This window comes from Centruroides sculpturatus, unplaced genomic scaffold (genome assembly GCF_000671375.1).
Source record: "Centruroides sculpturatus isolate CEXI.00-Female unplaced genomic scaffold, Cexi_2.0 scaffold330, whole genome shotgun sequence".
NCBI lineage: Eukaryota > Metazoa > Arthropoda > Arachnida > Scorpiones > Buthidae > Centruroides > Centruroides sculpturatus.
Genome location: NW_019384592.1, coordinates 600,656 through 616,077, shown reverse-complemented (window position 1 = coordinate 616,077; position 15,422 = coordinate 600,656). Strand labels below are relative to the sequence as shown.

The window sequence follows — 15,422 nt, the reverse complement described above, 5'->3', positions numbered from 1 at the left end:
CCCTGCTAAGTAAATAAAGTTAGACGAGAAGTGACAGCACCCGATGAAATAGATTCGCATCTTTCCTCTTGCATAATAATGATGTGCTCCCGATAAGTTGCGTGTTGGTCAGGCAAACCAAATTATTTCCCCGAATTCGACCTATAATTCGCAGGAACGTGTCTGTCGGTCAAGAAAGATCCTGTTATGACGTCAAAGGAAGAGTGGTTTTCCCCTTGTTTACTTGCTCCGGATGAACTAGTTACACCCACCTCATTCTACGTGTGAAGAATATTTTGATCGGATTTTTACATATTCTTACAAGCACATGCTGGCAAAAAAATTTTTTTTTTATTCATCTGATAGTAAGAAACCAAGTTACAGTTTCAGCTTACTTACTAGTGGAATTTTAACAATTCCGAATATTTTTTCTGCGCGTTTAACTTTTAATTTCCATTTGCTTTATTAAAAAACGTGCCGTAAACACTATAAATTATTCTTTTCTGTGTATTTTTGAGCTATTTGATGAAAAAAGTAAGCTTAGATATTGAGTATGGTTCAAATCGTGACTATAGAAATACCAATATTAAGTATACCGGTCTGGTTTCGTTACCTAATAAAGTTTTGAGTGATTGCAAAATAACAGATTTTTTTTCTTCCATATTAACGGATATACATATTTATCAGTCAAAAATATAAATTATTATTCTAAGGCACGAAATATTTGTTTATTTTTAACTTAGATTTTCATTTTTAATCGAATGGTTGGTGTATTTATGGTCCTTCTTATAATAGATTGGATACAATGAGATTGGCTATCAATAGGTAGAAAGTATGTCTCTGTATAGAAAAAGAAAAAACAAGAATTTATTTATTATCTCTCTCCAATATCTATCTATATACTATTGAACTTATCTTTCTATTCTAAAAACAGTTTTCGTATATAAATCTTTAATAAGATTTTAATAATTTCATCAAAAAAAATATATATATATATTATTCTGAAATCTCAGTGAAGAATTTTAGCAATTTGATGCTAGAATCGAGGGATTCTAGCATCAAATTGCTAAAATTCCTCACTGAGATTTCATAATCCTTGATTCTAGCATCAAATTGACTATATTATATCTATTCCTGAAATCTCAATCGAGGATTCCAGCAGGTTTCAGGAATGGACATAATACAGTTAATTGCTTGATACAGTTTCAGTTTCAAGCATTTCTTAAAGATAAATATAAATAATTCGAAATATAAACTCTAATTATTATAAAAATTATAATGAGTCTGATTTTACTTTAGAAAATCAAGAGAGAGAGAAATCCAAAAATTCTTAAACAAAACGCTTGATGTTGCTTCAGCTTAGTCCTGAAATCATTTCAGAATTCATTTCAAGATCTTCATGAAATACATGCGAGTATACGAAACAAAAAGCTAACATAATCTAGTTTTTTAATTGCTAAAAATTATAATAATTATTTGTTTTCCTTGTTTTTTACCCTTGAATATACATTTTTACATATGGCGATGGTTTTGTTTACTTGTAGGCCTACAATTACCAATCCCTAAAAAATACATTGTCCTTATCTGTATTTTATTCTTTTTAGAAAAAAGATTTAATTTCCAATAAAAAAATTAATCGAATGAAAAATTTTTTACGCATATTTTACTAATTGATAAATCTGTATTATTCATTTTAAACGAGGAATCGACTTAATTTTTGGAATTCTTTACGTATTTTCCAAAGCCAAACTTTGAATTACGAATTTGATAATAGTATAATTAACTTTTGTATCTTTCGATCAAATTCACTCCAAATTCATTTAATATGTACGAATAAAAGAAAAATAGGATACAAATCGTATCCTAAATTTAGTCTCTTCGTGCGCTGTGCTTTGCATTTGGTATAGCCTCAAAATTCGACACGTACAGAAAGGGAAAGTTAATATCGCAAGTTGCATTTCTGAAAGATTCAAACCTGTTTACGAAATCAAGTTTATGTAATACCAAATACGAAAAGTATGGATTTTTTAAAACTTTTTCTTGATTTTTTTGTGCAAGAAAAAGATTTCTTCTGATTGCATTCCGATCCAAAGTGAAAGAAGTTCATCAGGATAACGATCGAACTGTGGCATCGTCTCTTATAATATTCTTTCGACCTAGTTTAATCAAAATTTCGCTTCGGGTTAGAAATTTTATTTTAGTTTTTTTTTTAGATTTGTTTTCTAGATTGGATCTACGTAATATTTTCCAGAGTTCTACGAAATACAAATGGACTTAATGTTAATTTAATTGTATTCTACATCCTATCAGGATGTAAAGATGCAAATAGGCTAATGTTCTATAAATAAAGCAGGTTTAATCTTTGGAATATCTATGAAACGATATCAGAGGTGCTGGAATTTATAAAGAAAGGAATTTTTCCTCCTTCTTATATAAGTTTTCTTAAGATCACGTCTGACCCGAAGAAGACTTTTCCGTCAGTGACACCGAAATTAAATTATTTGTCCTCCAGTCAAAGCAAGAATGTTTTTTTTTTTTTTTTTTTTCCTTCGACTTAACCCATCCGGCCTCATCGATGACCCATTTATGTAGCAACTAGTTCAGCTGTAACTCGTATTATTGTATCCACGGTTCGGTCCAGCCTCCAGGAACATAAGTTTTTTTATTGTTAGAGAATCAAACCCCATTATTATTCACAATTTAATAGCCGCAGAGTTGTTTCCGAACACGTGAGCAACAACGTGAAAAAATATAAAGTTTTCCGTGGCATCGGATGCACACGAGAGAATGGAATATTAACGAGCAAGGATGTAAATGAATATTTTACCCTAAAGGAGCCTTACTAAACTATTTATCCCCGGCAGGAAGTACTGAAATTCGAAATGGCTATCGGTCCTAATTTTCAGTTAGGTTTATAACCTGTAAAAGTTCGAGACACCGAAACGACACTATTACTATTCATGTTTTTTTCCCTAAGGTTTCATCTTTATAAAACGTGACTTTTTTCTGAAAGCTTTTGGACGATTTTTATGTAAATAAGGTCGCAGTTTTATTTGCATAAAGTGTGATTCGAAAGATTCGATTGTATGAGCCTTGTAAATGCAACAACAGAGAGGTGTGGTTACATAAACGTTGCAACATTTAGCGAATGGACAGTAACATAAAAGAACCACAAATTTAAATAGGTTAACCTAGTCTTGAATATCTCAGTATGACCAGTGACCAAGTTTCTACAAAAAAACACCCTTTTATATGTCTTGACCTATCTAGTTGCTTGAAATTTTTAATTACGCATAGGTGCGTCAACCGTATGGAGGGTATAGTCTAAATGAAGGCAATCCCCATTCATTTTAATTAATAGAAATAAAGGGCAACAAAGAAATATTCGTGGTTTATTGCTGGGAAGTTCAGAAACGAAAGGTATTTCACGCCAACAGAATTTCTTTTTGTGTGAAAAATAATTTTATTTCTATAAATGGCAATTCAAAGTTTTGATGGCGATCAAATTACCTGTATAACCTATAAAAAAATGTCGAAATATTTAAAAATCCATTGTTTGCTCGTTCGGATAAGTAACTAGATCCATGATTTATCAAATCATATTACGTAATTGTTAAATGTTTGACCCTGACAATAGGCGATTAAATATGGCCAGAAAGAACCTCCTTATTGTAAACGGGACAAAGTATTAATCAATAATCCCACTGTTTGATAACTGACGTCATTTCACCAAGAATTATTTACACCCATAAAGCTATGGGTGAGGCTCCGTCCTGATTTCGGTTAACGAAAAAAAAAATCAAAATTGATCATTCTGGGTCAAACTTGTGCATCTTTCTCACTTTCTATGGCGTCATGCTGGGTGAATATAAATCCTTTTTCCCTATTTTAATTTTTTTTTTCTTGTATAGAGTTGATGAGAAAGGAATTTGTAAGCGTGTCGGCATTTGGATCTCATAACAATGCGCTTAATTATTGCAAATTATTTTTCCCGTGATGCTTGAAAGATTCGTCAGATCAGAGCAATGCGAGAACAAAAAAAAAACAACAAAAAATGTCACAGCAAATTTCATAAATATCAAAATTAGGTTGGTCACAAAGCAGAATGACAGTTTCCTAGATATTCTAGCTTATGGGAACTTGCAGAAAAAATAAAATAAAATAAAAAAAAAGATTATCATTACATACTTTCATTAATTATGCATTTAGATTGAACACAATAATTATAGAATGCATTTGCAAATAAAATCAATAGAGAAAATTACAAAAACTTTAATTATAGATCCGGGAAAAGACAGAACTTCCGCAGAATCCACGGGTGGTGCAGACGAATTATCTAGTGTGTGTGTGTTTAAGGAAATGTAAATAAACGTTAATTCACTCCCATTGAGAAATTTAAACAAAAAAGCATATTCTTTATATTAAAGAATGCTTTTAACAAAGAGTTTAATAAACTTAACCTCATATTTTTGATTCTCATCATGACGTATCTGTGCCACGCTAATCGGGTATTGGGTGGGAGAATTTCTTAATAACTTACCCCCCATCTGCTTTGATGGATGATTGATATTGCTGGAATAAATGCCGTGTCACGATGCTGCATTACAGAACTTTTATCGTGTGCAGACTGCTGCTTGTGCTAAAAAAAAACTGAATCAAATGCTGCATTTAGGAAGACGATGAGGCAGGTGTTTTCGTAATTTAAACTTAGAATTGCAGATTTCACCGAACGACGTCCCGATTAACAGAATNGAGCCTTAGTCCGTAAAGTTCACACCTATCGGGCTGCGATTGGCTCATGTATTTAATCATTCCTACAACGTAATTTTCGGTTAGCGTGGAACGTATCTAAGCGTTATAGGGGGGTCTACTGTATATAGGTATTCCTTGCTTAACTTGGTTTTGTTTAATACGTGATTTGATTAGCGCATGAAACTAATTGCGGCAATCCCTTTATATATGCAGCAGAAGTTTTAATTTACATGGCTTTACCAGCTGTCTTTACTTAACATAGATACCGTATTTTGTTTAACATGATTTTGATATCCATGATAGGATCGAAGAATTAATTGTGTTAATCAAGGGATACCTGTAATAATTTTTTCCCTTAGAGACTAATAAAACTGATTTCTTTAGTTAATTCTTTAATCTTACTCCATGAATATTTAAATAGAAATTTTTGATGTCAAGTGAGTGAATTTAAACAAACAAAACCATTCACTGTTTGTTCAGTTTTAGTTTGTCACAAACATTACATAAAATAATTTTATTAGCCATATTTATTTATTATATTTTACAATATTTTTCCTGATTTCATATTAAGTATAATCACCAAATTTATTTGAATACAAATTTACCTGGGATTTTATTTCTGATATGATGCACCAAGTTGAGATAAGCTTCACGAGTATATCCTCTTCTCATGCGTTCCAACACTTGTGTATTCCCACTTTGTGCTGGCAGATGCAAGCTATTACAAATGTTTGGTCTATCTTGAATTATTTGTAAAACCTACATAAATAANTAAAAACTCAAATTTGCTTACTCCTTCTACCAAGACTAATTGTTCCGTTCCTATTTTTTGTTGGTTGAGTTCCAAGGCGAGAGGTCGAAATGTGTCACAGATTTCTCTTAAACGAGTTAGTTTGGTTTTGTGAGGAACATCATCATTCAAACGATGATAAGCACGAGTTTTCTAAATTAAAAAAAAAATTAAAAAATGAAATAAATATACGTTTTGTAATTGTTAAAAGTAATTATAAAACAAAAATACCTCTCTCATGCTATAAGGAAAAGAATAAATATAATTATATTTTACGGCTTTCAGTAGCGATATTGTATCTTGATGCGCTTCATCTGTCTCACCACAGAAACCAGTTATAAAGTCACTTGTAAGAGTTACATCTAAAAAATATTAAGTTTAATATATTTTTCACATTATAATTAATATTATTTAATTTGTATAAACTTATTTGTGTAATTATTGAATTATAATAAAATGAAAGAAATGGTTACATTGGTTAAACATCAATAGCAATTTTTCTGTGGATCTCTACAGAATGAATTACATCATTTAAAATACAGTAATTACCTTTTACTAAATATTAAACTTTGATTTTCATTCTAAATTTCAAATATATGATACACATTTGAAAATAAATAGACTAAATTACTGATAATTTACTAATTAATACTGACATTTATATAAAATAGAATCTTGTTTAAATTAAAATTAATAATTTATTAAGATAAAAACCCAGTTTATATCCAGAAATAAATTAAGTTTTTATCAAATCTTAAGCTAAACTACATTATTATTCAACAGACAACAACAGAGAGGAAATTTACATTCTAAACAAACCCAAGTTATTAACTCAAACAATGAAATACCATGAGCTTGGTTTCATATTTGCTTCCTGGTTTGACTTGTCAACAAATAATACATTCAGTAATATTTTATTGTAATTTAAAAATTAAGATTGATTTATTTAATCAATTTTTTTTATTGCCTCTGGCACCATTCATTGTTTAATTTTTGTTTACTGAATAACAATTTAGATCAGTTTACTATTGATAAAACATAATATTTGATACTAAGATCTTTCTATTGATTAATTTACTTCATTTTCAAATCTAATATTTATTTTACTTTTAATACATTTGCAAATATGTAATATTCTGAATAAAATATTTATATTTATGAATTATTTATTTATAATAGCCTACTTTATTAGAATAAATATATATTAATTTTTTGGGCTCTTTCTGCTCCTTGGGCAGTAAAAAGGCCTTTATTCCATACCCATCATGGGTTCAGCCAGGCCCAAATGGGGTTGTGGCTAGGTAGCAAGAAACAGAGTTGACATATTGTATGCAAAAAATTGCAGGGATTTTTTGACCATCCAGATTCAGTTTTGAGTCTCATTTCTTTTGTTTAGTTAAGTTATGGCAATACGATACTTGGGCGATCTGCCTAGGGGGATTGCCTTCTGGGAGGTCTTTTTAAGGGTAACTGGCCACTGTTCCGGCATTACAGACAAGGAGAAAACCCTGAAAACTCCACATGGCCAGCCTGTCCTGGCGAAGTGCGAACCCATGACTGAACTCCCAGTTTCAGGGAACAGAACTGTTTGGTCACTGGTAAGCCAGTTTTGACTCTCCAGAGCAGTAGGCTGATGCCTCAACTATCTGGCTCATTTATATAGGTCTGTATTGACAATAAAATTTATTGTCAATACAGACCTATATAAAAATTAAGAATTTCTGTATCAGTTTATATGAACCTGAATGTTGTGAAAAAACAGTATAAAGTAATTATAAATTTATCTAGGAAAATGAAGAAACATCAGACAGGACATGTACAGTATATATTTATACACGAATAATTATACATCAATATTTTATGTAACACGGATTAGTATTGCCATTTTTACAATTGTCCACATTGCTTTTTTTAAAAAAATTTTCAACAGTACTGATCTACATTAAAGTACTGTAATATGTTAAATTTTTAACTATATTATATTTAGAATTTATATAATTTTATTATTTATTGATTTATATTTTTAAAATAATTCAATTATTATATGTATAATAACTATATAAATATTAATATTTTGAGATGGATCATCTGACAGACTAAAGATTACCAATATAATTCTAAGCATTTAAAAAATAAAAACTAGTTGCGATATATTTATTATTATTACTAAATACCAAGTTGGTCAAGCATTGATAAATGTTTTCCTTTGTTCCCTGACAATAAAAGAGATAAAAGTAAACATTAATCATGCATAAAAAGTAGTAAACAGACTGCTCATAAAATTTCTTAGCTAAATTTTATGAATAAAAAAGAAATTAGAAATGAATGCAATCAGAATGAATTTCTTCACACTAAACTTTCAAAAAAACAATAATAATGGTAATGGAGAAAAACAGACATTTTAGATAAATTTTCGTTCTGTATTAAACTGATAAGATCTCATTTTTTGATACTCAAAAATGAAAATGAAATAGGCTCCATGGAGTTGGCTGGGTGCAAGATACATCAAACAAAACCTTTACCATCCAGTAAATAATTTTAATGTAAAATTTAACAAACATTTTTGAATCTTACACAAGATATGCAGCAAGTCAACAACATTCTAAATTGGAATGCACAGAACCAATTTCAAATTTTTAAATAATTGGAACAAAAATACAAAGATGTAAAATATGAAATTGCATACATAAAGATAGTTAATATTCTATAAGAAAAACATATAATTATATATTTTTTAATTAATTTAAAAATTATATTTAATATACATAACAGTTTCCATGCTCTAACAAATATTTTATTATAATAAAACTTACAAGAATAAATGAAAATCCTTATTCTTGTCTATTTTATCTTTACATTTATCTTTATCCTTATTTTTTATTCTTGTCTCTTGTTAGATATAAAAACAGAAGTTCTACAACTATATTTATATTCACATAGATACAGCTTCTGGTTTCATTTATCACAAAAGATCTTATACTTGTTTCTTAAGTAACACAATAGATTATTCATTAAAATAAAAATCACCATTATTATTAAAAAAGATATTCAATAAATATTTTCATCTTACAAGAAAAATAGGCTAAAGACACTAATGATAATAAATTAATTGATGTATGTTTACACAATCAACTAAATATTACCTTTCAAAAAGTCTTATTTTATAAATATTCTTTTTTCTATGCTTCATATTTAGATTTCATTTCTTAAAAAATATAAAATATGAAACATCTTACTAGTTTCTGACCAGTTTTATATCAAAACCAACTTTCATTAAGAAAATGCAATTGTTTAAAGATCAAAAATCAAAGTATACAAAGAGATATTTTATTGAAATTACAAGGTAAAATGTTACGTAATTAGTGTGTAAAACTGCCTGTACATCTTGCAGAAAATGACCAGAATAAAAACTTTTGCGTAACTTGCCCCACCATACTCTCCACGCCTATGTGGGCAGTACTTACTCCATAAGCATAAACTCGTAATTGAACTTTAAAATCAATATGTAACCTGCCTGTTGCATAACCAGCACTCTTCTTTCAAACTGTATTTTAAACATGGATAAATCTTTCATTATATGCATAAAAATAAGGCATGCTCACAACAGAAGAAACTGTAAGAAATAATACACAAAATATAATGTAAATATCAATAAAAAATATTTTAATTAATTATTTGACAATTTAATATTAAAAAGAATTACATAAACATTGGTTCCATTTTAAAAAAGTATTTAATTTTTTTTCCATTTAGACTTTTATTTAAGTTCTAAAATTTTTCAATCACTCGAAATAATTATTTAATTGTAAAATGTGCTAAAAAATATATAAATTATTAAGGAACGCTCTAATAACAAAAAGAGTCAAATCAACTTGACAGACAAGAAGCTTTAAAAGTAGGTGATTTATCTAAATTCATTTCAGTAGCAACTTTATGAATTAAAACTACATGGAAATTCGGGCATTAAAATATGTATTGATGTTTTCATGCTAAATTTGCATTTTTCTAATTGTATTTGACTTGCAAAAAACAATCTAAAAGTCTATCTTTTTTGCTATATTTTTCAGAAACTGAAAAATATCTATTTATTGTCTGATGATGATAACATAAAATGTGTATAATTTTTTGTTATGATATGAAAATTTTATAAAATTTCAACATTAACTTATTTTTCGTAACGAATGTTTCGGTTACATCAGATTATGATACATTATTAGATAATATATAATTAAATTTAATATAAAACCAGAGATAATATCACACTAGAATGACTTGAAAAAAATCTCTCAACCTGGTTTATTTAATTCGTATTACAATTACAGTAAAAATTTTATTTTGACCTTTTATTCTTTACAAGTGAAATGTAGTTATATCCTAACTTTCCGCCAGCAGTATCATTTAGTATGCAACGATACACGACAATTGTTTTACATTTAACTTTTTTTTGGTTTTACTGACCACGTTTCAGTTTGTTTTTGTCACTTTTATTGTTAAATTTTATGAAAACTTTTACGATATAACTAATAACAGGTTGAACATGCATAAATGTAATGGAGACAATTGCAATTGTACAATGTGAGAGATAAATAGCTTCAAAATTCATTCATGTAGCAACTGTAACAGTAAATAAATAAATCAGGTTGACCTCAAGAGATTTTTTTCTGATTATTCTAATGTGATATTTTCCTATCTTGATCAATGATATTTTAGTTAAAGTATATAATTATATATAATGAGATAATTTTTTCAAAGATATTCTTTAAATTATTTAGTTTGTTCATTATAGAATAATTTTATTTTTAATTTAATTTAAATGTTTTAATTATAAGATATTAATTATGTTTGGTAATGTGTACATAAAGATTTTAAAACTTTTATACAATGAAAAAAAATGTATTCAAATTCCATTTTCCTTTATAACTAAAGTATATATATTTTTGTGAGTAACTTTTAACTCTATCATAAAAATTACTTATCAGTTGCTACAACAGAAATACAGGGTCTTTCCATTTTTAAATTACTGTAATTATGTTAATTATTATTTGAGAAGTACGAGATGTACACCAATCAATAAAGTAACTGTCTGAATTTCATCTCCAATCTGCATTCAAATGTATTGTGTCTACTAACTCTAGGAAGCACCATGGACAAAAATGGTAACTCTGCAATAGCAAAGGCATTTTGTGTTCTGTAGTTTGTAAAGTCGGAATCACTCATTATTGTGCAAATGAGTAGTCTGCAGTAGCTGTAGAATTTGGCCAGTGCAGGAGGAGTGACAATGGATATGTGGTAACAAATGTAGAAAAAATTTGAGTATTGGTTAGATGTGTTGTGTGACACAAGGTGCATGCATTGAAAAATTTTATAATGGGTAAATGTGAAACTTGGACAGTTTTCCAATATTATCCAAGATTATGTTATTGTAATTATTGTAATTAACATAATTACAATAATTTAAAAGGGTAGCATTCTTTTTGAAAGACTGTATAACTCATTATATATACATCATAATGAGATAAAAACCTTTATAAATTATAGATATTTAGATATAGCTCATTAATTTATCATCATTATCATTACCAGATATGATATTTATAGAAAAATAATTACTTTTTACTGGTATTTATAAATAAATTTTATAATTATTTATAGAATAATAATAATAATTTTGACTGCATCTTTAATATAAATACTAAGTCAAGTATCTTCACCCTTATATCATACTTAATTTTTCTTTTTCAAGAGAATTTTTATAGTCTTAAAGTTTGTCAGCCTGTTTCTCTGGAGGACATAAGATTAAATCTGGATAAGGAACCTCAGAAATTTTTCATGGGTAACCCTGTCTCCAAATAAGTGTCAAGCCCCGTCTCTCACAACCAGTTGCCCTGTGATGGGCCTGGCCATTCAGTCACACCCATAATGGAAGCAGATAGTGTCTTTTTTCTAGTCCTTTTTTTCAATACCCATCACAGGTATTAAAGAAAAGAGAGTGGTGCCCACAGGGGAAAAAGAGATTAAAACACATATATTTTATTTATTTATTACAATGAATATAAATATAGGAAATTTGTTGTTATAGTTTTTAGTACAGAATGTCTGTTCTAGATTTAAATAGTTGATAAAACTTTACTGGTTTATAAATATTTTGCTTATTTAGATTACAAAAATTTAATAATGTCAATGTATTCACACCTTTAATTTTTATGAAAGTACAATAAAATATGTTTATTTTATTTGGGTGGAAATCATATAGATTAGAATAAAAAGTTTGAATTTCATTTTTATTTCCTCAAACAAGTTTTACAAATAACTTTTTCAAATATCCAGAATTCATAAATTATAATCATACAGAAACATCACAGGAGCACACATGCTGCATCAATGTATATAATGTATTTTTTTCATTAAATTACTTAGATAACTCTTCAACTAAAATTACTTTTTTTGTTTTACAAGAATTACAAATAGAGTGCTTTTTTATATTTACAGAATTCTTTTTCTTAAAAATGTATAATAAGTCAATAAACAAACATATTTGTTTATTTTAGTATTTATTTTATTAATTTATTTGGTATATTTTGTTATGTTTATTGGTTAGTAAACACATTTTGTGAAGAAATATAGTATATAAATAAACCAAAATAGATCTGTCAAGTAATGAGTCCTAATTAGTAAAGTGATAAATAACCATTATAAATAAATTTAATTACTACTCATTTCAGATAGCCAACACTTTTAACATAAGCAATGTTTTCGTTCAAATATCTGACCATTCTCAGTTTAGAAAAATTCTTTTAACAAATTAGAAAGATGTGGAACATACAAAACAGGAATTCTAATATACATATTTCTTTTATTAAAAGTAATGGTTATCTGAACTAAATAATAATAATGACTATCAAAATAGTCATTATTATTATTAACTAATTTAAGAAAATTTCACTTAAAGCATTTAACATAATTAACAATACATTCATATATAGGTATTTTTAGCTAATGACTAATGGATAAAGGCTTCTGACTGAAGCAAATATCACCTTAAAGCAAAATGTAGTCTTTTTTCACTTGATAATGCATATAAAATCCTAAAAACATATTTACACTATCATTTATTAAGTGTACAGTAGCACAAAACCCTAAAAAAAAGGTGATAAAGTAAAATTAATAAATTAAAACCCCAAAAATCCTTCAAGAAGAAGACAAGTGCCAAAAATAATAAACCTAAATATAACTGAAAAGTACTGTAAAAAAAAGTATCCCAAAGTGTGGTACGCCTGTATTAAGGAAGAATCTAATTCTGAACTGTTAGATGTAAAGCTACAGGTCTTTCTTAATAAACCATTTAATAAATTAAGAAAATATTGTAAAATTCTTTTAAAGTATGGCTATGCTCATAAACAAGAGCATACAGCTACAATGTACTACTAGATTCTTAAAGATAAAATTACAAAAAATAAACCATTTTGTATATAGTTATATGGTGATTGTAATAAAAAGTAAATAATAAATAAAGAACAATAGACTATTTAAAAAATTTCTTGTGAAATAAAATTTTTATTACTTTCTCTATGATATTAAGCAACAAAAGAAATTTTTCTACCAAAAATATTAATATGTAACATTTTTCAAAAATATTAAACTGTAAAAAAGAAAATATCAATTAAAAAGGCATTTGACATAAATCTGAGTAAGTTTCATATTAACTTATAAAATAACACAAAATGTAAACATATTTGATATTTTCCAGTATTATTGAATAGCTTATCATTTTCAACTAAGAAAAATAGAAAATCAATAAATAGCTTGTAAAACTGGATGCAGTAAATAAACAAGCACACCGAAAACCAGAAAATCTAGCAGCAAAAGAATACTTTAATATGTAAATGAGCATTTCTGACCATCATCATCAGTTTTAAACACAATAAATTTGATAGAAATATGTAATTAGAATATAATTTCTTTTAAAAAAATGCAACATTATCTTATTGGCTACAGCTACTTGCATCACGGAGGACCTAAGAAAAAGTCTTTAGTATAACAATCAATTAAGAAGTCGAATTTCAAAGTAATTCAGCAAATTTGAAATAATGATCTTCCTGTATGACCATACAATTATGTTTTAATTACATTCTTTTATCAAATTTATTGTATTTAAAACCTGCAAACCTGCAATTACAATGGTTGAAAACATTTGTTTACACAAAAATAGAAAACTTTTAGGATTATCCTATTTTAAAATTCATTTACGGCCCACCAGTGGCCGAGTGGTCTTCATACCCTAAACACTGGGAGTTCGGTAGTGGGTTCGTGCCGCGATCGGACAGGCTGGCTGCTTGGAGTTTTCTGGGTTTTCTCCTTGCCGATAACGACTAAATAGGAGGCCAGTTTCCCATAAAAGTCCTCCCAGAAGGCATTCTTTCCCCTTGCGTAACATCGCACCCCAGAGAAGGCAACAGGAAACCACCCTGGGTACTAACCTTCCCTAGTAAACACCTTGGTGTATTATTAATCTGTGCCGGGTGTCGTTGACGTCAGAAATCTGATATGGCACGAAGAAGAAGAAGAAAATTCATTTGTAGATTAATAGATTTCCTGCTTATTATATAAATATGGAAGTTATTCTATTTGATCTGAAGTAAATATGATTTTAATTTGAATTCATATAGAAAAGCATTGTCTTTTTAATAATATGCAGAATGATGTTGCTTGATTTATTTGGTATTTAACTTTTAGACAAACTTAACTCAAGACACTATTGCATCTTTAAATCTGTAGAGTAAACAGTGAATTAAAAAAAATCACTACTCATTGACATTTTTTAGAATCAATTTTAATAAAATATGTATCCAAATAAAAATACAATTCTTTCTGAATCTTGTGTAGCATATTATTGTGTTTCATGCAAACCAAACAGAAATGTTTGGTAGTTTAGTTTTATTTTTTCTAGATATATTAGACAAAACCAATAACCAAAACAACCTACTAGTTGTTTATTGAAATGTTTTTAACCTAATTACTTAACAAATAAATTTGATTCTAGAAGCCATATGATTATATATTCTACTTGTACATTATTTATATACTTATAGCTCAATGTAGTTAAGTTTGTAATGTTAATACAATATAAACTGTCACTTAAGATTATAAACTGTAAACTTAAGATAATATAAGACAATATACCCATTAAGATATCTGTTAAATATGCAAGAGTTGTGTTTTAAATTCAAGTAAGCTAACATTTTTCTAAAAGCTTATAAAATACTAATTTAAATTAAAAATTATATCAGAAAATTGTTATGAAATGATAATACCCATGTCTTTAGTATTAAATTCAATTGTTAATTAATTTCTGTATAGTTTAAAATAACTATAGTGCCTTATTTCTTTTGTTTTTTTATCAGACTATTCAAATTGCACTTTCATATTGTTAATGCAAAGATAAGATAATTGTGAAATTCACTTGAAAATTTCTGTGGAATGCATAAAGTATAACTTTTTCAAATTACAATATACAGGCATACCTCGACTTACATCGNAATAAATTCCAATATATAAATTTGATACACTATAATTTCAAAAAGAATATCAACTAAATTAAAAAATTCAGGTTTATTGATTTTTAAAACTGTTCATAATTATTCTATTATTTATTCATAAACTTTCCATATTCGGTAATATGAATAATATTCTTGGAAACCTTCTGGGATTATTATTTATATTACTTTTCTGCCGACCATCTTAGTGTTTGATCTAGAGATATGGACATTATTTAGCTGAATGTTATAACTGCTCATTACATATTCCAGTCCATCATAATTTCTGCTATAATTAAACCTCTCTCCAATTTTAGATTATGTTTATGTCTTTCACAAATCTGATTACTTATTTTATATTAGTTTAC

At 27.8% G+C, this 15,422-nt stretch overlaps 1 protein-coding gene across 1 annotated transcript in view; it reads right to left on the bottom strand.

The window, feature by feature from the left end:
* Window positions 1-4,763: 4,763 nt before the first annotated feature.
* The window catches only part of LOC111624790 (CDK5 regulatory subunit-associated protein 1-like), a 28,288-nt gene continuing 17,629 nt past the window's right edge, over window positions 4,764-15,422 (bottom strand). Inside the window, exon 8 of the mRNA XM_023367739.1 lies at window positions 4,764-5,490. Within this exon, the coding sequence (XP_023223507.1) occupies window positions 5,317-5,490 (174 nt within the window). The 3' untranslated portion in view covers window positions 4,764-5,316. The remainder of the gene's footprint in view (window positions 5,491-15,422) is intronic.